Genomic DNA, 27,594 nt, shown 5'->3' with positions numbered 1-27,594 from the left:
TCTTGTCATTTCTGAAGTTAGAAAGAAAGGTACTCAACAAATATAAAGTAATTATATTAATTGTCTATTTTTCAGTAATTAAAAGAACAAATCCTGAATATTAGTAAAGCTTCTTTAGTAGAAGGGTATATCAAATATTTCATTAATAAAGAATATAAGTGCTTTAAACTCTTTGTTATTGTTGATATTACTTGGTGTCCTATGCCAGAAAGGTTAGTAGGGGAAAAAAACTGATTCTTCTTGAGTTAGTCTTCTATTGTGCCTTTTTATCAGTGCCTTAAAAGAAATGTTTTAAATTTTTTAATATGTTCATAAGTTTTACTATATTTAATTTATTAAATGTTTTATGCATATAATTTTCCACTATGAAAAAAACTTGGAACATTTATTTTTCATCTTGAGAAGCACTTCATTTGCGACAACTGTTTTAAGTGAAAGTGTTGTGCCATTTCATTATTTTGTGTATTGTTTGTTTTTGTGTATTTTAATAGAACTGTGTTTTTTGTCATTTATATATGAGATAAAAATTGATAATCATGATTTACACAGATTTAAAATTCATCCCAACTGATGTGTTTGTGAGAATGGTTATGGAGGATCAAAGCATAAATCATTCTTATGTAAGTTAAAAGTTGTCTTTTTCTTTACTGATCAGGTATTTTTGAATCGTTTGTAATATTAAAACAGCTGAATTAAGAATTTCTTTCATTTTTCTATGTTATGCAACTTTTAAAAAAATTATTAAGTGTTTCAATCAAGTGCCTTTATAAACATCTAAAGTATGACTTCATATTTTTATAGTATTTTGATTATTCCACTCTACAAGGAAAAAATTTTCACCGCTTTCTCTCCTTCTCTGTGTAAAATTATTGATGTGATTAAAATCTTATATTGCTTGCTGCAACTGCAAGTAATCCAAGATTAGATGACAAATCGTAAAACAGGCTGTTCAATCTTGTCACATGTTTCTCATTTGATGTAAAATGCCTGAAGTGCGAAAGATTCTTTAGTCTTTATTTTATGATCTGAAGGTATGAAATCTCACGTGAAGACAAGATTACTTGAACATGTTTTTGTTTTTCCCCTTCATTTAATGCTTATCATTTTGTATTATTTGCCATATTTTTCTCATTTTACCCTTTATAGATTTTTGAAACCCATGCCATATTTCATTTGTGTCAGTAGCTCGTGCCAAACAAACACTGCCCAGTGTTTGATTTTAGCTCGCATTTCATTTGGTCATAAATATTTATCGTGTATTAGGGATGCTTAAATATGATTTTAAATTATAAAATTTCAAGATATAATGGAGAAATTTGAATTAGCATTCTGCTTAGAAAATAAATGTCTGGTATATAACTAATGGAGAAATTAAATTTCTTTACGATATACATTTATCCAATCGTGAATGAAATTAAACATTTCCATGAGATACTTCCCTATGTAAATAATTCACCCTCCTAGAATAGTCATAATCAGATACTTATTTTAAAACGAAATCACGCAAATAAGCACTTGCCAAACCATAATTTCAATATTTAAAGTAAAAGATAATTTTTGGTAATAATTATTTTTTATGTATTAAAGAGAAATAAACTGATAGGCTCTAATTTAAGTATCCCTGCTACATTTCATTTGCATTATTCATTTATCATCATTACCCAATGCCATATAGTAATATGCATTTAATTGTTTATTGTACTTTGAATATTGAATCATTAATGTTAATCTTTTTCTGTTTGCTAAAATGTCACATCATTTGCTGTTGATCTTATATTTCCAAGCACAGCAATTTTTACTATGGATAAGAGAAAGCTAATCATCAAAATTGTCATCAATTACTCTTTTTGTATAAACTCAAATTTGTGGAATAATAAAATTTTATTCAGACAATTTGATATCTTTTCAATAAATACACATTTTTGTAGCAAAATAAAACAATAGTTTATTTATACATGACATCATTTACATAATATGAAACAACTCAAAAGTAACATTCAATACGGTATCTAATTTATTAAAGTGAGCAAATGAAAAGAATATGGAACTTTTAACAAAGCTAATGGTTACAAACAAAGACTTATACCCCCCTTTTTTTTAATCTTGCCTTACTCCAAGTTATTCTAGATAATTACAGCCTTGATAAAAGTAGGATAACTTGAACTAGACAAGTAGATAAACTGGAAGATGAGCTAAAAAATGTTTTTGTGGAAAAGCTTAGCATTAATGAAAAGTTGAAGTTCTAAAGTTAAATAGTTAAATTCACAGAAATTCAGCTCAATGAGCATTATAAAATTAAATAAATACAAACTAAAACAAAAGTTTGAGGTAAAGTATGTTTCATAAATATCTAAAAAATTGTTTATCAAACTTAAAAAGAAACTTAAGCAAGGACTAGATAGATGAAAAGCCTTGTACTACAAATAAGGGCATGTTTACATATATATAATATATCTGTATGTGATTATTATATACAGATAAAATTATCTTATATACAACTGCAATATAATCCCCATACAGCATAGCTCACCTCTCTCATACAGGTCATTCATTCATACTCCATTAAATACCATTTATAACTGAATATATATATATATATAAGATCATCTCCATATCTAATGTTTGCAAAACTTCCAAGATGTTCTGACATAGAAATCTGGACTTTTTAAGAGTACATTAGATCAAGTTCTTTTTCTTTTTTTACATGTCATAGAAAAGGATTGCTACAGTTGCTTTTGGGACCTACTTGGTATCCTAAATTGCTGGATGGAACCTGTAAAATTATGCAAATTATTAAAAAATGCCCATATATTTCGTTCATTATCAAATAAAAGAAATTAATTGCTTTTGAATACTCAATAGGGGAAAGAGAGGTAAGATCGGGTAATTAAGATTCAAGAACCTGTTAGAGTTTTAACTGTTCAACCTAGAAACTGCCTAATTTAATCAAAATATTCATTATTTAGTTGTGGGCAATATATCATGTCTAAAAAGTCTATTACTTTAGTCTAAATTTTTTTTTTCTAGAAAAAGTCAAATCACCTGATCTTCCCCACTAGTGGGGGAAATATAAATCAGGGATTTAAGTCTTTGATAAAAATGTTTTGTTATATTGGTTCTTCATACCCTTCTCTATTTTTCCTTTATTTTTAATCACTACAAAACAACTCTTTTTAATAGCGCATTCTTACGTGTCATTTTCCCCATTCCTTCTCTCAATCGGCTAGTTATCGATTTACCCCAAGAGCAGAGGTTATCTAAATAAAACATAAACATGCTATTACTAAACTAAATCCTTAATGTTTTTTAAAGTATGAGTCCTTATCATTTATAAACAAACACTTAGCTGACATAAAAAGATTTTTTATTACTATTAGTGCCATAAATAACTTTGAAAAAAAAAGAACACAGAGTTAACATAGTAAAACAAATTTATCAATGCAGATGTCATGAATTTAACATAAGAATATGCCAATCTGAAGCTCCTTTTTACCTAGCAGAATATAATTTAGAGTCTGTCCACTAGAAAACAGAACTAATTTCAGCTGAAGCAAGGTACCTGGTTTCACTCCATTATGCCTTATTCCACTCTCCTCTATTTAATTTTCTTTGCTACTCAATCAGATAGTGCAAGTTTTCTTTTTTCCCTAACAGTCACAACTAAGGTTTTCACTGGTCAGAAATTTTTTTATGAATTTATTTAGTCAAATTACAGTTAATAATCAAGTGTTAACTTAATTGTAACAATAATATTTATTGGCCAAGGATATCATTTATTGAAAAAAATTTATACTAAAGGTTTAATTCAAATCGAAATGCAAATTTGTTTTAAAAAAAGGGGGATGTTAACAATTTTATGTTTGAAATTGTCTCTTAGATATAAACATATTTGTAGCTAAGAAATATCTTTCTCTGTGTTTAAATTAATTTGTTTAAAATTTTAATTTGTTAACAGTTTTAAATTAATTTGTGTATTATGAAATCCATAAGTTACTACAGTACATATTGAGTGAATGATTGTGCGTGGATGAAAAAATTGCAAAAATTTTTTTCTTCATTTTATTATTATAATTGTGGAAAAATCAAAGAATTTTATATGTGAAATTGAATGGGAACCCTAATAACTAGGACAAATTATTAGCTAGGTATACAATAGTTTGCATTGCTAATTTTTAGTTTAGTTGTTTTCAATAGAACTTGTGATCATAAATGAGATAAATATTCAACCCCTCCACTTAAAAGCCAAATTAGATGTACAATACACAAAAAACAATTACCCACCCTGAAAAACTTTTGATCCAATGATGGGATTTTCATGTATTTATACTCATTCTTATAAGTTAGAGAGAGTGACCTCAAATATGCTAATTTGTTAGTGTAGACAATATTTTTAAGTTACAAAATCAGGCACATAAACTTACTTTCCCTAAATAAACATACTTTTTTCCTCGACAGGACAGATTCGTGACCCCCAAAATATAGAGTTATCCATTATAGGAAACATTTCTAATAGTTTGGTCAAGAGAGCTGTCAAAAGTTTAGATCCCAACATTAATTTTACTTTTTGCATATTTTGCCGTATCTTGAGAACATTTTTAGAGAATTGAACATAATAAAATTTTTTATCCGAAGATAATTTGAAGCAAAAGATTAAAAAAAAATATTACAGTGAAACCTCTTGAGAGAAAACACTTTCTATTCCACAGTAAAATGGTCATTAGTTTGACGTTCTTAGAGGTTGCCTCCATTGACTTCAAAATTGTTATCGAAGATACAAGATTTTGATTTTAGTCTGTGTTTTCTTGGTGCAAAAATGCCACTTCTGCTGATGTCATGAAAAAACGTTCCAATGAAGGAAATTAGCGTTGATAAAAATAATTCAAACTGATATAATTATAGATAAAAACAAATTTACCAATTATAAATGATAGAGAAATTTTAAATAAATAAATAATTTCTTTTCATTTGTTTGTCTTGCCTCCAAACATAGAGCAATTTGTTTACGACTGTTCACCAGATCAAAAGCACCACTAAAATTCGTAGGCAAGAATACCAACCAATTCTCATACTTAAGAATGTTTACAGGGACACTAAAACTTTTCCAGTAGGTCACTAAGTGGCCTTGAGGTCAGGTTGCTGACTGCTGATCTAAATTAACCTCTGTATATAATTTTAAATCAAATTCTGTTAGCACAACTTTCAAATATTTATAACTAATGTATATATACTTAAATTGTTCTGAGTCAATAGATATAATTTAACAGATAATTGAAGTAAATTTGTAAATTCAAACCTTTCTTAGTATGGAGCACAAAATTCGAAATTAAAGGGGAATTTTTTCCACCTTTCAATTAGAAAAATAATACTTATTATTTTAATAGTATCACAAAATGAATATTCACAACAAATATTAAGAGCAAACATAGAAAAAAAATCAAACTTACAGTAAATGGGTTGACAGGATTTTGAATCCAATCCGAGTGCTGTGCAGAATCCATTGATGATTTATTTTCACTAGTAAACAACCCACCACTTTGTCCAAGATGACTAGATGACCACATTGGCACATTCCACATTCCTGAAGAGGTGGTTGGAGAGACAATTCCACCATTCTGAAACAATAGCTGATTGGTACCATAGCCATTTGTAGGACTGGAAACTATCTGGTTTGGAAAAGCAGAGAAATTGGTATTGAATTGGTTGCGTACTCCATCATCACTGGGACTGTTGCCTACAATTGGTATTGGAAAAGGTGCATAAGCTTGACTGCTGGCTGTTTGTGTATAGGACAGTCCACTTTCTGAGCCTGTCTGGAATGGATTGGCTGACTGGTAAGTGTTGTGAATCGGAGCTTGTTGTGGCTGCTGACTCCATAAGTTACTTGATGAAAAGGGATTGGAAGGGGCTGAAAATTTTAGAACAAAAATTTTTTTTCAAAATAAATATTAATCATGAACTACAAGAAACAGTAAGTGAATTAAAATTAGACCTGGCTATAAATTGGATTAAAATAATATTTCCATATATTTTTTTCTGACCTAATTTAAGGTACGATACTTTTCATACAATATTTACTTTTTCTCATGTTATAAAAAAAAAATTTTAATCATGGGAAAAACTGCCAAGACACTCATATCTTTTCTCCCAACAGTTACTTAAATTAAATGACTTTGGAGTAGGACTGGGCTATAAATCGATGCATTGCGAAATATCAATTTAATGCATATAACCGCAGGCCGATATAATAACTTTTGTCTTAGGCGATGCATCAGAAATCTGATTTAAGCAGTCATGTAAGACAACGCTCGCGGTTTAACGATTTAATATGTGAGAATACTTGTCTACGCTAACGCTGTCACCACGGTGACGAAGACTATTTTGGATTCGTCTAACTGCGGAGCTGTTTATAGCGTCTAGCTACGAACACGATGTTAGTTTCATGACGTTGAATAACGAAAAGCTCCCGGTTTCGTGCAAGGATTGGCGTTGAAATAAAACGCTATGCATAGTTTCTTTGTGCGATATTTTTGTCTTCGGAAGTTTACTTTTCTTGAAGATTATTTTTAGCTGGATTTACGTTATTTTGTGATCACTGTGCACTTTACTACTAAGCGATCGTTTCATTCTGCATTATTTTGTCACTTTTTCTCTTTTTTTCGTCTGTTGGTTTTTAACGATTCCTGTAAATTATTTTTAGTAGAACTTGGCAATCGTTGCGCAATCGCTGTTATCTTAAATCTTCGTTCTGAGCTCAATCTATTAATGAAAAGAAAATATGAATAAAAAAAAATATTCTTTATTGTTTCTTTTTTTTAATTATTGTTTTTCATTTTTAGTTATACAATTTAATAGGGATATTTTGTATTTAACTTGGTTATAAAAAATTAGTTTTTTTTAAAAATCTATTTAATGCACGTAAGTATAATAATTTGATAGAATTTTATTATTTTTAAACAAATAAATCTTCAGTCGTTTTTAATTTTAAAAAAATTTGGCTATTAGTTAAAACACTTTTTTTTTAATTGAATAAAAAGTTAAGCACTGTTTTGACGCTTTTTAATAATTTAACAATAGTACTTAAAAGTTTGGGTTTTTTTTTTAATTTTTCTTAAAATTTTCTCAATACTTGTTTGTTTCATAATTTGTTAGACAGTCTGCATCATTTTTAAACAAATAAATCCATAGTCGATTTTATTTTCAAAAAAGAAAATAATAATAAATAAATAAAAAACTTATATTTATTTTTACATTCATTAAGTATAGAATTAGACCGCTAGTTAATACTACTTCGTTATTTTAAATAAACAAATTAAAAAAGCACAATGCTTCGATATTACGATGCTTCAAAAGCACAATTCTTTTTCAACAAATAATTTAAAAATGTTTTACTAAACAGAATATTTCTTTAGTTTGTTTTTTTACCTTCGTTCTTTTCCTTTTAATTTTCAATGTATGTATGTAAAATATTTTGTTAGTTTTATTATTATTTTTAAACCAATAAATCTTAAGTCATTTTTAATTTTAAAAAAAATTTAAATAAAGCTTGGGTTTATTTTTACTTAAGACATTTAGTTTTGCAATAGATTTATTCCTTTTATTTATTTTTGATTAATTTAAAGATTTCTGATAGATAATTTTTGAACATATGCTAAATCGCGATACATCGTTATATCGCGATGTCTAACAGACGATGTATCACAATATAAAATTTCTTACATTGCCCAGTCCTACTTTGGAGAATATAATAAAATTTCTGAGCAAAATATAAGATTTTGTGGAATGTGCAGAGCTATAACATCTTTTGAAATATCTCAGCTCAATGTGAAGAAATTTTCAACACTACTTGTCAAGAATTTAATTGCTTAACTAACATTTATATGTAAAAAACAAAGAGTTATTCGTAAAAAGAAAAAAAAAGTACAGTAATAAGTAATTGAGATTTAAAAAATGTGCAGATAATTGAGTGCAACAAAAAGATCAATAAATTGAACTTCTGTTCAGTTTTCAAAAGAATTCTTCAAGAATTCTGTAGTCAAAAATAAAATCTGTAAAATTTACAAGTCTGTAGCCCAATAAGTTTCTAATTATTAAAATATTTTTTATATATATACATTTGTGTGTGTGCTTTGCTATATAAAGTTTATTATAATCAATTTGATATTGCTTTTTTGGCTTTTAAAATGCCAACATATTCATTAAAGTTTAATATGCTTTAAATATGATGTTTTATAATGTCATCAAATTCATAATAAAGGTTTGAGCGGAATTAACAATCAATATAATATTCCTTAAATATGGATGTCTCAGCAGTATGAAATTTAAACAACCATTAATTATGCATAGCTGCTAATATTTATAGGTAAGAATCCAGTAAATTTTACAAAATAATTAATTTCACGATAATTGTTGCAAAATAAACTAAATCTTTTATACACAGGAAATTTTAAGGATTTTTGTAGTCATCAAAATAGAAAAATTTCAAAATTTTCCAGTTATGATTGACATTAAACATACTTGAAATTTATTATGTATTACAGGGGTGATTGTGAGCCCAAATCAAAATTCCGGAAAATTTCTTGAGTTGGAAAAAAAAAAAAAAAGAACAGTTTAAAGTGAAAAATTAAAAAAAAATTTAAACAAGGTATTTTTCCTTCTTCTCAATATTTCTTAGATTACTTAAAATATATTTAAAATTTTACACATACCTATGATGACCTGAAGAAATAATTAAAATTTGCAAATATGTCTTTTCTTTCTTGAGTTTATGATAATAACTATTTACTGATGAAAAATGAATATTAATCATGAATATAAGCTTAGAAAGTATCTCTCTGGCTCTCCCTTACAAACAAATAAAATAAACTGTGTTTTGAAGTTCCACCTTTGAAAATTTGATTTCCAGAAAATTCTGTGATCAATGATTTTTTTAAACGCCTGGAGCTTCGATCTCCGGAAACTTCCGGATCACTGTTAACGAAAATTCCGGAAATCCGGATTTTTTCCGGAGCACAATCAGCCCATGTTTACTCATAATTTTAAATATTAATAGGCATTTAATTCATCAAAGATAGTTAAACAATAGTTAAACCTCCAGGTTGATCTGTTTTTAATTAATAGTTGGCTAAAGAAACCAGAAAAAAAAAAGTAAAGTTTAAAATCAAACTTGACCATTATAAAACAAAGGAAAAAAATATTTGATAAAAAATTTCATGTCTTTCTAACCTTAAACTTAATAAAGTAAAAAGAATGAATAGACATTTATATTCTCATATTTTCATTTTTCTGGTCATGACCACTTTTAAAACTAAGCCTTAAAAGTTGAAACTACCATGTTTAATCTCAAACAGACTACACTATTAGGATTTAACAGTAACTGAACAATTAAAACTGCTTATTTATAATTTGACATAATATGAGAGAAACTTTTTATGACTAATTTTGTATCATGGCATATAAAAGTGAGTACTAGAGTAAACCATGAAGTTTCAAATGCGGAAAAAATACTTTCAAAATGCAAAGAAATAATTACTAGATAAACTCACCCACTGCATTATCCTGCCAAAATTTTTGCAAATTTTTATATTTTGAAAGAAGGAAAAAAGTTTCAGCATTTGAAAGGTTTAGGTTTACCTAAATACACTTTTTCTATACTTTAAATTTAAAATTAATTACTTGTGTGAGTGAAAGAAAATTTATTCTGCAAGATTTATTTTGCAGTTTATTTGTCTTCATAATAAAATATAACTAAACTAACCAGTACTGTAAAGACTACCACTCTTTTCACCAGTAGCAGGAACTTCAAACAGTGATCCAGAACTTGTAGTTTCAACAGTCCAACTTGGAGCTTTTGTAGATGCTGGCTGATGAAATAAACTATCTAAATCCTTCAGGGCAGCATATCTATCAGTATTACTCTGCTGGGTAGAAACAATGGATGCAGAGTTTGGATTAGGAGCAGGAGGAGAAGCAGGGCTGAAGGCATGAATAGAGTTCTGGAGATTGTTTGTCTGGCGTGTTTGCATAGGGTATGTATCTAGGCTGGCTGATGTTGACATACTCGAAGGAGGAGGAACGGTATTACTTCCAGCTGCAAAAGATGGCCACTGAGACTGAGAAGGTGTTGATGTATTCCCAGAGTTAATAAAGGGCTGTGATTTGAAAGGGTTTGTGGGAGCAAAAGTCGGAAGGCTCAAAGGCCGAGGCATAACCGTGGAAGAGTAAGAGGAAACCACACGAGAAAAAGAATCCTTGCCCAAAGTCAGAGTGCGAGAAACAGAAGAAGAAAGGGGATCAAGATCATCCTCAAAAGAAGTCCAACCTGCAGAAGGATTATTTTTCTTGATAGTTCTAGTAATTTGTTATTAAGAGATTTATAATAAATCACTTTAGAAAAATTAGTTTGAATCATGCTCTAATTGTTAATATTTTAATTTTTAAAAAAAGACAGTCTAAAAATTGAAGTTTTATCAACAAATTTTGTGCAATATTGTAGAACACATCTACTAGATTGCAATATATTAAAAAACTGCATGCAATTTAATACTACAACAAAAACATCTAGCATATATTTTAAACTTCATTCACTGCATGCATTAGTAGAATACGTGAAAGAAAATATTCAAACTAGGGATTGATTGGCTTCAGTCAAGTCTGAAAATCAAATGACCATAACTAGCAAAATTGACCACTAATGGACAGAAAAAACTAAACTGCGAAAGTAACTAAAGAATAAAAAAGGATAGACAGTAGCAAGGAATAAGGATAGGAAATCAGCAAAAAGGTAACTGTTAAAAAGCGAGAGACAAAAGAAATGTACAGCAAGAAACTTAGTAAGAACAAACAATAACATAAATATTCGTGCAATTTTTTTCGTTATAAAAGCAAGATCATGCAATGCACAAAAAATTATAATTTTACATTTATCCAAATAATTATAAATTAAATATTTTTCTTTAAATAATGCTATTAATAAAAAAACTGGTATACAATTGCTAAGTCATTTCTGTGAGCCTTAAATTTCTTTGAGCCTGCATTTATTATAGTAAATTTGTTTATAGTTAAGATAATAAATGCATTACAGAAATGAATTAGGAATTTTAACAGCTTATGAATTTATATAAATTAATATAGATACAAGAACACAAAATTTTTATACATTTGGTAATTGTTATGAATGTTTATTTTGTTTAATTTAATAATTAGTAGAATAAGGAAAAAGCAAGTTTGGACTTATAAGCATTAGTCAAATTTTAAATCAAATTCCTCATATGGAAGTTTAAGCAATTAAAAAAACATGAACTGAACTTTGACTCATGTACAGAAATCAAATTCAAGCAACATACCAATTAATAATAAAATGTTAAATTAATGCAACATGCATTGAGTAAGCAAAGTTGTGCTCAAAAATTAACAGGCAATAATATTATAGATTAATTAAGTAAAGCTTTAAAGTTTCCATCAACTTTAATGCACAGAAAATTACAGCAAAATGTTTAACTTTAGAAAATTGCAAAGAGAAAGAATTATAAAATAAAAAGCGTACAACCTTTTGCATGTTAGACACACAATATATACATAAAAAATATATATATTATATGTATAAATAATTGATGATTTAAGTTGTAAAAAGCGATAACCCAAGTCTTTCAAAATTTCGCCTATCAATAATAAATATGATCAGTAACATACAAAATTCAGAAAAAAAATTCATTAAGTTAATCAGATTAATTTTATCATACTTTTCTATTTAAAAAGAGATGTAATGGATGATACATACACTTAATATATTTTATTTTTATTTTGAGGCTATTATTTATGTTACCTCAAAGTAAGAATAGCTGGTAGCTTATTGTAAGAAACATCTTTTTTTGGTAAAAAACAAATGCCTAAGATAAGGTTCTTTTTTTCTTTTTTTTTTAAAAAATATTGATAACATTTTTGAGGAGGTATATTTTCTAATGTTAAAATCAACTTTTTACTTCCCAATACTTTTGAAAAATCATAAATTGATATTTTAATGTAAATAGAATATTAATGTATTCATTAGGAAGAAAAAAAACTTTTAATAAATGCATATTTATTAACAAAAATTGAACAATTAAATAGCATCACATAATTTCTTACAGAATTTATACCAATTACTCTGAAAAAATGATTGAACTTTTTTATGTCTAAAGCCCAAATTAAGCCTTTTCTCCTGAGTTTCAATCCTGACCTTAAGATTAATAAAATTTCTTGTTCTCCATAATTTGTAGTAATCTCTTGTATACCCAACAAGAGCATTCATTCTGTTGGAAAAAGGTTCAGCAATAAGCTTTCTAAATTAAAATAAGCTACAACTTTAATTTATAAAAATATTACTCTGTTCATCCTTAACTGTATAGAAAGTGGATTATTACTTATTGTGCCTGATGTCTTTAAAACTTTCCCTCCCCAAAAACAGTAATATAATGCGTTTTAAATTCTCTCTCAAACCTTGATACAACATAACACTACAGATAGATATAATTAGATAAGTTAACTAACAGAATTTTTTATTCTTGCGATTTTGAAAAGGCAAAAATCACAGCTGAACATAGCAAAACGGTAAAATTGAACATTTGCTTCAATGTTTTATAAATAGAAAACAAAAAACTATGTTAAAATATTTACAACTGAGATACATAGAACCAAACGAAATTAGATATCTTAAGTTATGTGATATTGTGTATCAAAGTTGCTAAGATAATTTGGAATATCTTTATATATTAGCCTTCAATGAAAAAATAAATAAATAAAAAAACCTCTCTAAAAGCAGCTAAACCTCCCTAAAAGCTGCTATAAATTATGGTATAATATACAAGATATGTAACAGTGTGGAACAGTGTTGAATAATTTACCTAAAAAAATTAAATGTACAAATTCATATTTTAAAACAAATTATTTTCTAACATTAAAGAATAACATACCAGTTTTTTCCACTGAATTAAAAGCAGTTTCGAAGTTAGCAAAATTTCCATTGGCTGTTGCATTTCCTGTTAATATATATATATTTAAGCATTTCAACAATTATTAGAAAGTCATAAAAACTAAAGAGGAAAATTTTTATATAAAATAAAACTAAAGATGCAATTGAATTTTATAAATCAACCTTTTTAGTATATTATTTTGACACACAAATTTTGCAGTTATTATACTTTAATATTTAATTATTTTTTTTGCTCAATTCGACCAATTTCATCTTAAATTATTATGGTTTTATAGCACAGGGGTGGTTGTGAGCCCAACTCAAAAATCCTGAAAATTTCTTGAGTACAGTGCCCGCCGTTTATTAAAATCACTTTCGTTTTATGCTCTTTTGATTTTATTAAGCGGCTGATTTTATTAAGAGGCGATTCAACATTTGAAAGAAAAAAAACAAATTTTTACGATATATTCTAAATGCACACACTTTAAAAGCTGAAATAATGACCACATTAATGCTTTATTTTAACTAATTTAATTATTTTAATAAAGTAAAACCCTACATAAGATTAAATTTACAAAAGTTTTGCAAAAAACCGATCAATGGTTGCTTGAGTTGCAGTATTTAAAGTTAACTTTTCAACATCATTTGAGAGTTTATCGAAGTTTTTATAGTTTTCCATATTCCTCCTCTTTGTTCTAAAGCTTGCAGCAATACATTAAGTGCTTTTCTGACTTCCATTGAAGATGGCACTGATGAGTTTATTTCATCTTCTGAGTCTGATTCCTCCATTTCTTGATGAGAAATAACTTTGCAATTTTTGATGTCTGTAACAATTTCAGAATCAGATTTTTCTCCTGATGTTTGCAGGTTATTGTCAATAGCTACATTACGTGAAAAATTCTCGTCCATTTCGATTTCATCCTTGTTGATCATTTCTTCGAAACAGTTATGAGCCCCATCTCCATTGAAGCTTCACGTTGACTACATTTAGGAAGCTTATCACAGTTTTGCAACACTTCGAATTTATCTTTAAGACTCAAATCTTTCCTTTTCGGAATGCTGATAAAATTTAACACCAAACGAACTTCAAAATGATATGTGCTCTAACTCTAATTTACTCAAACGGCTTAAATAATATGGAACATGAGCCCAGACAGTTTTTGGAAATCTATTCATGTTCTCTGTTAAGATAGATAACAAAAGAAACTTCTCTCCCTTCTATGGTTCATTCAGTAAAAAAGTAAGATAAGAATTCGACCCCCTGTTGAGTGAGATAGGTTTCTCCAAACTTCATTCAAGTCAAGGAATTAACATTGATAAATTGATTTCTATGAACTTGCCGTTTACCACCCACATTTTTCCGTAACTCTTATACTATGTATATCACAGGAAAGTGCTAACCACACCTGTTTCACAGGTTTGTGAGTAACTGTTGCTTCTTCTAAAAATATCTTTAAACTTCGAAAAAATAAAATTTTATAAATAAGAACAAAAAAAGCTGAAATATTGCACCTTTGATTTATTATGTAGTCAAAATTTTGACTTTAAAAAGCGGCGGCATTGATTTTATTAAAGGATGTTATTAACATGTATTAATATTGTAACGATTCGGTTTTTGCCGATTTGATTTTATAAAGCGGCTGATTTTATTATCCGGTGATTTTATTAGCGGCGGGCACTGTAATATCATTAAAACGTTCGCTGACACCGACACACTAGCGCGTCAGAGCGTCACCTCCTGGTATGCCGCCGACGCGCTATCGCGTCGATCGACTATGATAAGTTATATGCTTTGTGTTTAGTGTGGCTTTGGGAGTTGAACGGAGAAGTTGTTTCGGCAGGTTAGTGAAGCATTATTTTTTTATTTTAAAAATTTTTGTTTGAATTTTTTTATGTGCGTGACTACCAATATTTGTATATTGTGCTTATTATTTGTAAATATTTTCAGTATTGCTTCATAAATGGTACTACATATAGTTGAATGGTATTCCGTTTTATTCCTTTTAAGCTGCTATTTTATGCAACATGCTAGTAATTTCTGAGAATATTGATCAGACGCACTGGAGAGTCAGTGGCACTCACGAAAACAGGTTGAGTCTGCGTGCCACTCACGAAAACAGGTTGAGTCTGCGTGCCACTGACGCTCCAGAGCGTCGGGGAATAAAACGCTCTCTAAACAGGAAAATAATATGTCTCTTCGTTTTTCTGGTTTTCCCAGTAAAATATAAGGAATATTTAAACCATTAAAACCCCGTTTTGTAATCCGGCTTCTGAGGATGGAAATATCATTTTTAGTGGCAGCAAATATGTTAATGACGCATTTCAAAAAATTAATGTCTTTATAAATTTTAATCATTGATATTTTCACAGCATGAAATTCTAAACAAATTATATGCAGTATAATCTTAATTATTAATTATGTATAAGTTTACTTTTATCTCTAATCACATTTATTATTCTACCAGAAAAAATATTTACAAATGAAAGAGATGTCAAGTATAAATTTTAGTTCTAATATTTTTAAATAATATATACAAGAATTTTTTTACATAAATGTGATCGATGATTTCTTCTGAACCCCGGATTTCCAGATCGTGGTTAGCGAAAAATCCGGTAATCCGGATTTTTTTCTGGAGCACAATCATCTCTGGTAATGCTAAGAATAGTTATAACTATGAATTTCTAGATGGTTTTTAAAAAATTGATTTATAATAAGATATCATTACAAAATTCAACTCTTGAATCACAGTTGCACAATAACTTTTCACTCAATTTCAATGTAAATCCAGTTGCCATTGGCATAAAAGTTAACATGATGATGCTGTTAAGAGTAGCAATATGAAGCTTGATTGAACAATATTGACTTTTTAAACAATGTTAGTACAACATGTAAAAATTAGAGGAATAAATAAATTTTTTAAAATGCAAGAATCATTTCCCTTAAAATTTAAAGGGCTATTTCCTCCCGTTTTTAAACTTTAAAAACTTGCAGTCCTAGTTGTACAAATTTTTTATGAAATTAAGATAGATTAGATAAATAAATTAAGATAGATTAGATAAATTAAATTTAGTATAAGAAGACAGTTTAGAGTCACATACCTTGTTGAGAATTAACTGCAGCACTGTCTCCAGCAAGTTCAGAGAGTAAATCAATGGAACGACTACCTTGATTCTGAGTCATGGATTTTGTGCTTATAGTGGGAGCTGAAGCAGAAGACACTGGATGTGGCCAAGCTTCAGGTGGAGGTGGCTAAGAATTGATTTTAAAAAAATGCTTTTGTTATGTATCTTACCTAAAACATCACTGACTCTACTTACAGTGGTTAGATAAAATACTGCAAAATTGTGTCCAAATTTAAGAATTTCGAAAAATACTACATAGAGAATTTTTAAAGATGCTCCCCCTTTTTTTCTCCTAAAAGAGGATACAAAATTGCACTACGAAAGTATTTTTCAGCATTTTGTTAGTTTCAGGAATTTGTATAATTTTAAGTTTTTTCTTAGCAAAGTTTTAGTTATCAACTGGTTAAAAAAAAAAGAATTAAGAAGGTAAAAAGTTTAATAAGAAAAAATCAGAGAATGTAAATGTTCACTTGATTATTTAAAGGTTTCTTTTCCCTTTAAATATATTTTCTATTAATTTGTTAAATTTTTCTCTAAAATTTAATTTAATAATTTTTCTTAAAATTTTAACTATATTTTTTTCAGAGTATATTCTTCCTGTATTTATATAATTATTGAGCTATCTAAATAAATATTGAGGCAGTTTTTTCTTCCAAAGAGTGAAAATACTCGTTTTTTCAATAAATCCAGAGTTTCAGTACAATAAAAAATGTTTTAACAAAAACTCAGATTAATAATGTATTAGCAATAGATGTATTTCAATAATATATCGCTCATGGGCTACAATAGTGGCACAACTCAAAAACATGCGTTTTAGACAAAGAACAGGTGTAAATATGAAAATACACATTCTTTCAGCAGCAATACTAGCACAACTCATAATTCAACTTGAAGGTAATCCTCGTTTAAGCAAAGTAATGCATTTCTTATGCATTTTCCTTAGCAATGAAAACTTTAAACCCACTTATCTCAAAACATGATTTTTTGAGTTGTGCCGCTATTGCAGCCCATGAGCGATATATGCAACGTCAAAATATGCTTCACATATTCTACAATTTAAAAATTAAAGTATTTCATTTAATCCTTATATATATTTAATAAATATTATCAGAATTATCTTTCTCTCAGTGCTATTTATATCTTTCTCTCAGTGTTATTTATATCTTTCTCTCAGTGTTATTCATATTTATTTACAGAAGTGATTTTTGCTCTTGAGGAGCAAAAATCACTTCTATAAATAAATATGAAAATTAAACACATTTGCTGTAGTATTTTAGTTTTCTAAATAAGTCACTGACTGGGTGAAAGAAAACTGGAAATTTCAAATTTCATTTTTTACTACTATATCCGATAAAATCTTTTAAATTATTTTTAGAAATGAGGTTATGGTTGTTTTATAGCATGCTGATGGACAATCATTAGAATGAACATATTGAAACAGGGAAATAACTCCCAAAAAAAGAAAAATTTTTTGTTATGCTTTGATTATTTTAATCGTTTTTATTTGCAGCATTTATTTATACAAAATTATATGTTAAAAACAAACATAACTCATTCCAGAAATTAATTTTCAAATAATTAATTTATGAATAATTAAATTATTTTGTTATCAGAATTTTCTTACATTTTAAATACATTTTCTGGAAAACAATAATTTTCAAAAAATCTCTTTACGCTCACACAACACACACATTATAAAAAGGTGTTTTATAGAATTCATTAAAACTTTATATGTAGATTTTGTACAATGTTAGCTATGTTCTGAACTAAAAGCTGTAGTCAAAAGGTGAATTTGATATTGTTATTAAAAATAACACATTTATTTTTATCAAGCCTTAAATATTTTTATCAAGCGTGAATGATAAAAAATTTTCTTTTAAAAAATCAATATTAAGCAATAGATTTATTGATTCTACTGTTTTATATATCTATTTTCTTGATTTGAACTTCTTTTTAAGTTCAAAGCACAGGTTAATATTAAAAAATTGTAAATTGAAAAATTGTTAAGGTTTAAACTAAATTAGAACATATGTACATTCATTAAAAAAAATTTAAAAAATGAAATTTTTAAAATATAATAAGACAACAAACTAAATAAAAAAAACTAATACAAAATAAAAGCCACAAAAAGAAGTATTAGATAATTGAAAATATAACAATAAGAAATAACAATAGAAAAAAAATATTTACTTGGTTGTTTTGCACCACTAATTGTGTGGTGTTTTTACCCAAAAGTCTAGACAAAGGCTGAGTTTCTGGAAGAGCTTTAGAATTGAAATTTTGAGAATGAACAGCTTCTTGCTTATGGCGCATTGTGCCAGCACTTTGCATTTTCTTCACTGCAATTTCGGGATCAACATGCCATCTTTTCTTTTCATATTTTTGTATCATGAAATCTCTTTTTCTTTGATCATCTGAGACTTCACTTTCGATGCTGCTTGAATTTGTGTCAAAGGTGCCCAACCAAACATATCTACAATACTAGAAAAGGGGGGGGGAAGAAGAATTGATTTGAAAATAAATACTAGAACAATAATTGAACCTCATCTGTTAAAGAGTACAATGAGCAATTTAAAGAAATGTTTATAATCTAGTATCACTTTTAAAACAACTAATGAAATTGCCATCCAATATTCAAATGCTGGCTTTAGTCAACCTGCTTTTGAGATAACAAATGTTGAAAACTAGTTTAAACTGTCATAAATTGTTAACACCTAAAGTGAGGACTGAAAAAAAGAAATCGTGAAGAGATAAAATTTAGATGACATAAATTTAAAAATGCATAAAAATTAATTTTGATTAAGATATAAATTTTATTCAAAAATATATTAGAATGAGTTCTAAACTAATAAAGTTTAGTTATTTCAATAATTAAGAAAAAAAAGTGTTTTATAATAAATTTGAAACAGAAATAAGCATAAAAATTCCTCAAATATAGTGCAATTAACAAGGAAAAAATTTATGCATTATAAATAATGACATGAAAATACTTTATGTATTACAAAATATTGTATACTTACAATTACTAAGCCCTTTAGATAATTTAATATAATAACATAATAAAACAAAATAGAATTTCCATTTAGTTGTTTTTATAAAGATATACTTAACTTTAATGAAACTGTGAGAAAAAAAAAAGATGTTTTTAAGCAATCATACAAACCAAAACTTTTAAATGCATTAAGGACACTTCTAATTATTTTAAAAGAAGTAATAGTTTTTAAATCTTAAGGAAAAATTCAATAATTCATGCCTGGCACCTGATTTTAATGCTGCCGGCTGAGCAGAACGTCTCTGTGAGGTGAAAATAAGCAGGTTTTAGGCACCAGACTGTACGTAATTATTATTTATGTAGACATACTCATGAAGAGCTATTATACAAGTGACACAAAATCAAAGTGCTCCCCAATAAAAGTTAGGGAAAATCTTGCAAAATGAATCTTAAAATGTGTTTTACGGAATAAGGGAAATCAAAAAAATTTTAATTCAAATAGATTGAGGAGAAAATAATTCTTTCTCACTGTTCATAAAGGAAAAATCATAAAATGTTAATTCATGTATAACTTGAAACCAAAAATAGATTAAAAGACTGGATGTGAATACTAAAGAGTGAGAAAGAGATTTTTGTTTAGAATAATATATCAAGAAAAAGATTCAGAAAACGGAATAGAGATACAAGAGAGAGATACATAAACAATACTTACTTCATTACCTCTACTCTTCAAATATTCAATCTCTTCAGGAGTAAAAGTAGTCATCGAAATGGACTTAACCCGATGTGGTGGAGTAAGTCCTCGTCTAACAAAAATAAACTAAAATATAGTACTAACAATTGTAGAAAGACTATGAATAAAAACTATAATACTTAAAGTGGAAGAAAAAGCAAATTCCTGATATCATACTTAAAGAACATGTTAGAACATGTTAGAAACAAGAAAGACCGATGTAAACGAATTAAGTTTTGTCTTCTTCAGAAGCTTCTTCAATTATTCGCCCGAAATAAATATTCTGCGTTCAGCAGTATAGGCTAAATATCAAATATTTGCATGTTGCACCTCTAATTTAGAAGCAGCAATTGCTGTTTATTTTTGAAAATAAATTTTTTTTTAAATTATAATTTTACAGTGCTGAGCATAATCTTGTATGTACTTACAATTTAAAAACTCATTGAAAAAGTTTCTTGCAATCACTGGACCCTATTTGCACAAATTCATAAATGCAGGACCTTGGTTGAAAGAATGTGACTTAACATTTATTTTATATTCACAAACTACGAGTAATTTTTTCACAATTTTACAAAAACAGGACCTTTTACAAAATGTCTGGACCGCCCCCTGTATAAATTTTACCAATAAGTTTTTCATTCACATCTCCAAATTCACAGACAAATTTTTTGCATCTAGTGTGAATTGTCCCTTACACCTTAATGACTGACAAGAGCCGATAGAAAATTCTATGACTCATGACGAGAAACAAATTTTGGCAGATTAACCACAGTGACAATTTGCATGCTTTTTTACAAGTAATCCACGGATAATACACAAGAAATCACAATATGCAAAAGCCAACTTTAGTTCAAAATTTTTAGATGCCAAGTTTAAGTTTTTATGAATCAGTATTAAAAAAATTTTATATAAATTAGCAAAATCATATTTCACTATAAGAAAACACATTGAAACATAATAGGTATATATTTATTTTATGTAAATAAACAAGTCAGATGCATACTTGCTTCTGAGTGTTTTTAATTTGAAAATCAAAAAAAAAAAAGAAAAAAAAACAATTAAAACTTTTAACAAGAATCAACTATAATCTGGTAATTGTTGCTTAGTTTATAACTTTGAAATTCAACCATTGCAAGCTTAAATGTATATCATCAATAAACCAGCCCTGGAACTTAGTTTTGTTCTTTGCTGAATTCTTATTCATTATTAAAAGATTTTTTGTGATTGTCTCAGGTTATTCTGATCTCTATCAGATGCTTCCTTTATTTGTAAATGCATGGTTACTTTCAAACTAATTAATAACAGTGTATTTCTCTTCAGAATTATATATATATATATATATATATATATATATATATTAGTATAATTTATACAATCCTTGTTCTTACTTTTAAATAAACTTAAAAAACATTTAAGCATTGTTTTGCATTATAACATTGAACCTAAATTAAAATATTTAGATTTTTTATGCTGCCTTTTTCAGCAAACAAAAGAAATTATATTTTTTACCTTCAAATATCATATACGATGCAATTATTCTTAATTTTATTTTTTGCCGATATATGCATACCTTAAAACAAAAAGATACGTTTTAACTGAAGGAAAATTCAATTTCAGGCTTAATTTTTTTAAAAGAAATAATTAATCATAAATGCTTTGATCTGCTTATTAATATTTAAAAAAAAAAATACTTAAATTTCATATTTTACTGATGATACATTAAAATAGTTATTTATATAAGAATTAGCAAGAAAGTTTAAAATGCCTATTATATATTCAAATTGTTTCTGCCAATTCTGTTGAGAGAATTAAGATAATTATATTGATATCAATCCAAATACATAATTTTGTTAATAAAATAAACATAGACTTAAAAATATTCTATTTTAATAGCACAGATCATTATTTCTCCCTAAGAAAGTTTATCTCTCGATGTTTCCCCAAGAAAGTTAAACTCTCTATGCATAACTTTAGTTTGAATTGAAGCCCACAATGACAGTGGAAATGCAACATTTATTCGGTAAATGGAAATATGAAAAAGTATTGCCAAACTATAAGAACTTAATAATTTGCCACTGATCTTATTATTGCACAAGGCTGTATAATAATGTTATTTCAATATTTTGCATATAAAGCATGCCCCTACATTCTCTTGGTAAAGATAATTTTAAATTATTAATAATTTCTAAGATAATATTAATTATTAAAAATAATAATTTTAAATAAGCTTAAAAATTGCTGGGGTATATTTCCATAGTGTGATCTGTCGCGCCAACTATAATCACCGTAGGTGCCAAATAGATTTTAAACTTGCAAATTTTTTAAAAATGTAAATGTTGATGTTTGCTTGGGGGTGGCTAGGAGTTATACCTTTTGAGTTCCTCCCTTTCTGTGATGTTTTATTTAGTATGTCGAGGGCCACTGCCCGGAAGTTTCCAAGATTTAGCGATTATTTTGCCATAGAAATCTCCCCCAATTGTTGCAACCACAAATTTATGTAAAAATAATTTGGCATGAAGATCTTCAACTTTGTTCTGGCATTTAATCTTAAAAATGTCTAACTTAAAATCATCACTAGGACATAAGAAATTATTTTATTTGTATACAAATGAAATCAAGTATCAAAAAGAAACATAGTTATATGACAGCCATAAAGAAAGATACCAAATAAGATTATACTTATAAAGATTAAAACTAAAATGAATTTTATTACTTATTCTAAATGTTACACTGGTGAAATTGTTTGAATTTATAATAAAAGAAACTGTGACCATCTCCAAGGACATACTTGAAATTGCGATTTCATATAAAATTTATTATCTTATACACGTACTCAAAAGTTCAGGAATTCGAATTAATTTTATATGCACAGTAGAATGATAAATTCCTTTCACTTGAAATTCCAAAGATCTATTGCATTACATTTACATTTCACTGAATCAAAGTACTTCTTCGTATTAATACTCAATTGGTTTGGTAGATAATTTATCGATATCTATCGTTAAAGAAGATGTTCTAGAAAAGTCAAAAAAAAATAGGAGAATTTTTCTTATGAGATAAAGTAATTGTTTCGAAATATAAACGTTCTACAGAAAAGGGTTCCAAAACAATGACAGGATGAACTTACAAAATTCCACTACATGTTGTGCAGACAAAGGAACCAATTGTAACATTAATATAAGTTGGTCCACGTTGCAAACAATCAAAGCATTGTTTATTAGCAGGAATTGCAGCAAGTTCCCGCAAAAGTTTTGTATTTTTATCTTCAGCCGTCCTCCTCCTAGAGGCCATCTTTGTTAAATGGAAGAGTGAAGTTGAAGTTGCTTAATCATTGAGAGAGCAAGCTTCTTTCTTTTGTCCCACTAATGATCTGATTTATTTAAGAGCCATTTACACAGTATCTGCGTTAGTAGTATGCGTTAAATAGTATGCGTTAAGTTAGTAGTATGCGTTAAATTGTATATCAATTTAGCGCATGCAATATACTCAAGAGTCTTGTGAGTCTCACATCAATCAAATTCTAATTCGCATTCCCGTGGTAAGAGAATCGAACTCCAGTCTGATGGGGCCGGGATTCGATCCTCGACTCCGCAAAGACAGACCGAGTACATGCTCCGAAAACCTGTAGAAAGTTCTGTGGTCGGTCGCTGAGTAGTACCATGGGTACAGGGATCTGGTGAAAATTTCCTTCCCCTTCAGATCTATGTCTAAATTGAAGAAGTGGTCTCCCGATTGAGGGCCCCTCTGCAGAGGATTAAAATTGTGATGGTTTGCCTTTGGATCCTACTCAGCTTGAGTAGGATCCAAAGGTACCTCAGGTATGTTTCCCAGACCGTTACAAATAGCCCAATGTGTAGCTTTAATAGTACGACGTAAGTATATTACCTACCTACTTCCATTAATTTATCTCTACCAGTGCCTGATTTATCATAAGGCTTGAGAGATCTAGGTTTAGGTCCCTTATTTCTGGTGGGCCCATAAATTTTACAAGCATATTTTTATTTGTTTTAAGAATTGTTTATTAGAATTATGAGTTCGGGCTTTTATTTATGAATATATCGTAATTTAATTATGTTCCAAATAATTTAAAAACTCTTCATTATTAAACAGACAAGGCCCTTGAGGAGGATTAGGAGGGCCCTTGACAGTTCTGTGTCTATGGCTCCAATGCCTTTTTATATCAGGCCCTGAGCATTTTTCTGCTTATCACTTTTATCAAGTTATTTATGCAATTGCATGTCGATTTAATCGATATTTTTTTTATATGTATAAAAAGTTAGTTTTTTAGTAGTTAAATTATTTTTAGAAGAACAATTTGCAAGCAAATATATAATCGTATATATATATATATATATATAATCGCCTCAGAATGCGAACTGGGCAGTTTCGAGGGTTCCTGGTTTATAAGAGAATAAATCCACTTTTTAAAATAATTTTCGATAAAAATTAATTATTTATATTATATTAAAAAAAATCTTTTTTTGGGCGGGCGGGAATCATATTATTAATGATAAAATACTCATCATAATAGTAAAGATGCTATCCTTATTAAAGATATCATTTACTTTTTATTCAATTGTGTTTTAATTAATTTACACACATTTTAATTATTATTTAAATTTTTAATCAAATAACAATTGTTATTTCATTTATTTATGCTATTTTTTTATGTAATTTTAAATTTAAAAAAATACTAAGATTGTGTTTTTTGCAATGCATGCGAAAATTTTAAATAGCAAATGCTCAGGGGAAGAAGCGTAATGACGAGCGTAGCTATAGAAAAGATACATTCTTTGGCTATAGCTAGTTTTAGATCACGGAGAAATCTAAAAAGTCATAACGAGCTGGTGCCTTAGATGTTATGTCACTGGAAGAGACCGAAATTGATGATGTTATTAGCTGTAAACAATCTCATAGTTACTTTCGTAAACGTCCGAAATAAATAACTGATTGTATTAATCATACTGATTTACCAGATTAATTTGATTACACTTGCCCGATGCTAGGTATTCCTACACTAATGTTTTTTAAGGTAAAGTGCCACTGCCCGCTATTCTGAACACTAAATTTTCCTAATCCATCCCAATAAGATATTAAAATATCTAATAAATATTAAAATATCAATGAATAAATTAATATAAAATCGGACATGACAAATATTTTGGACATTCACTAAAGCGACAATGAGATTGTTGACATTGCCCGGTGCAAGTCAACATTCTTCAAATTTCGGTCATTCACAATAACAGATTTTGAAATAAAAATCCCATGTAAAGATTTATGAAGAGAAGTAGTTAATCACTACGAGTGTGTAAAAAAAAACTGCAGAAGCAAACAGTTAACGCAAATTTTTCAGTTCATTTCAGAAATAAATTGTTTCAAGTTTAGAAATATATGAATCATAGATTTGCTTTGTTAATATTAAAAAATCTTCTTAAACAGATGCTTTTTAATGAGCTTTTGTAATAGAAATTTTCGCCATTTCATCTTTATTTTTTTTGTTTGAAGTACATATTTATGTAAGTTCTTCATGCTAAATAATAATCGTTACTCATGAAAACTGTTATTTGTATGCAGATGTTAAAAATATTTTTTGCATCTCTCTATTCACAGAAAGAGAATTAATGTATATATTTCTCTTATAACCGTCTTGAACAGTCAACCCAATTTTGAGTGCACGATTACGAATGTTCAACGCTGTAACTTTAAATTTTTGAACACAATTAAGAAGACAAGGTAACTCCTGGAATAGATTGATTTCATACAAATATTTGCTTACCTCTAAAAAAATGAATTTGCTTGAAAATTTCTTAACAGTAGGTAGGGTGTAATGTTTAATTTAAAGAAAGATAAATTGATAAAATTAAAAAATGTTAATAGATAAATATTGTAAATAAATTGCAAAACAGAAGGATGCAAATAAATTGCATTCAATATTTTAAAATGTCATAGATGAAGGAACTAAAAAGGCTTGAGGCAATAGATAAGATGGAGGTAATTAAAAGAATCCAAGAACATTTTTCCAAAGTAAAATGAGACGGTTAGTTAAGAGTGCAAAAAAGTAAATTATGCATTAAATTAAAAGCATCAAAATCCAGGAGAAAAGCCATGCATTTGTTTTGTTTTTCGAGTGAAGGGTAACAGAAAGGTAGTGGTAATAATTTTCTTTTTGTTAAAGAATAACAAGACGATCGATTTAAAAAAAAAAGTAAAAAGAATGCTTAGTTTTTATTTTGCACCAGTAAAATCTTTAAATTTTTTTCTAAAATTAAAGAGTAAACAACAAAACATAAACAATACTAAAACGAGAAAAAAACAACATAAAATTACCATGTACAATTAGCTGTTTTACTCCCCAAATCCCTCTTACCTACATCTCTGTGGTACAGCATGTGTGGGACACTTTAGGAGTGCAATTGCATCATGCAACCTTCCTCCGAGAACCATTCAGTGTCTGAAATTAAGAGTTAAGGGACGAGTAGGACAAACTGTAACATAAATTCATAAACTGCCTTATTTCCAAGTAAACGAATAGAAACCAGTATTTCCCGGTTTTCTGTGAACCTGAAAATTTTCAGTAAATAGTTGATTCGTTGTTTCAGAAAAAAAACTGAAAGGAAAAGAAATCTGGGTCTTATTCCATCTTAGATGTTAAAAAGATTTGAATATGGTTAAAAAATTTATTCCCTTGGTCTTTATAATAATAGAAAAAAAATCATGAAAATAAAACATAGTAATGCTACTTTCTTAGCAACTTTTTAAATCACAATGTATTTATATTATTTGAAATGACATAAAGGGGCACAATGTTGATTACACCAGCGATTATGTCCTATTTAATATGATTTACAAGAGGAGTTTCAAAACATTATTAAAAGTAAAATGGTTTGGGGTTCTTAGAAATCAAAGAGAATTTTGTATTCATGTAACTGAGCATTCTTTCTAGGCAATCATGCATAATTTTTTTTTTTTTAAAAGAAAAAAACTTTTTAAATATTTCCTTTAAAAACAAATACAGGAAAAACAACAAAACAAAGTACAAAATTACAGCAGAAAAATTCATTAAATTCCCATTAAACTATATAAAATTACTTAACCCCATAACTTAATCTTTAGGCTATAAAAAATGTTTTGAGCATTTAAGTTTTCCCAGAGCTTATGCGAAATCCCCACTATAAATCCATTAAAAAACTTCAGCCTCCTTACCAAAAGAAAACAAATTCATATTGCCTATTGTATAAATGTAAATTTGCATTTTGTCACAGCTAGAGTAGTATAACAGTTTCTGCCATAATTGAACTTTTTACCATTTTTAAAATTAAAGTAAACGCTATAATTTCACGGAAAGAATTTTTTTATTTACACTTACATTAATTCTGTCACAGGATATAATAATTTTGAAACAAATATCGATAGGCCTAATAAATAACATTATAATTTAAAGTTGCAAATGAGAAAATAAGTAAGGAAAATTTGGGTGACACTTAAAATTTAGAAGAGCACTTTACCAAGGCTGAAAGTTTAAATATATATCAAGACAGAAAAGAGTAAATATTGGTAACAATTAAATTTCATTTTTAGCTAGTTTCTGGGCATAATAAAATATCTTAATGGGTACAATACATAGCATTGTTTCATTCTGGTAAAAAAGTTAATAGCAATGAATAGTTAATTGTTAAGAATGGATTTACTCCTCCAAAAAACAATCTATTATTGAAATGATTCTACTACCAGTTTTTATTTTGTTCTGTATCACTTTCAGGCCTGCACTGTACAAGAAATCAAACACAAAAAATGGTA

General features: G+C 28.1%; 1 protein-coding gene across 2 annotated transcripts; it reads right to left on the bottom strand.

Annotated features, from left to right (window-relative positions):
- Positions 1 to 1,919: 1,919 nt before the first annotated feature.
- On the bottom strand, positions 1,920 to 23,160 carry LOC107437921 (uncharacterized). 2 transcript variants are annotated; one of them, XM_016050067.3, is made up of 8 exons: positions 22,922 to 23,160; positions 19,774 to 19,867; positions 18,260 to 18,550; positions 16,046 to 16,196; positions 12,948 to 13,013; positions 9,755 to 10,087; positions 5,445 to 5,905; positions 1,920 to 2,773 (listed from the first exon to the last, which is right to left on the bottom strand). In XM_016050067.3, the coding sequence occupies exons 1-8, from the start codon at positions 23,083 to 23,085 to the stop codon at positions 2,708 to 2,710; spliced, it is 1,626 nt and encodes a 541-aa protein (XP_015905553.1). In that variant the 5' UTR covers positions 23,086 to 23,160; the 3' UTR covers positions 1,920 to 2,707. The 2 variants fall into 2 exon arrangements, with proteins under 2 accessions (XP_015905553.1, XP_071033658.1); XM_071177557.2 differs by having other exon boundaries at positions 9,755 to 10,318; positions 22,922 to 23,118.
- Positions 23,161 to 27,594: the final 4,434 nt, after the last annotated feature.

This window comes from Parasteatoda tepidariorum, chromosome 2 (assembly GCF_982258835.1).
Source record: "Parasteatoda tepidariorum strain Cologne lab strain chromosome 2, Ptep-v5.0, whole genome shotgun sequence".
Lineage (NCBI taxonomy): Eukaryota > Metazoa > Arthropoda > Arachnida > Araneae > Theridiidae > Parasteatoda > Parasteatoda tepidariorum.
Note: the sequence above shows the minus strand (reverse complement) of the source record. Positions and strands in the feature narration are given on the sequence as shown.

Coding starts and splice junctions, on each gene's coding strand:
- LOC107437921 (XM_071177557.2), bottom strand. CDS start 23,085: ATGGCCTCTAGGAGGAGGACGGCTGAAGATAAAAATACAAAACTTTTG. Junction 19,868..22,921: donor ACAACATGTAGTGGAATTTT/GTAAGTTCATCC, acceptor TATTTTTGTTAG/ACGAGGACTTACTCCACCAC. Junction 13,014..16,045: donor TGCAGTTAATTCTCAACAAG/GTATGTGACTCT, acceptor ATATATTAACAG/GAAATGCAACAGCCAATGGA.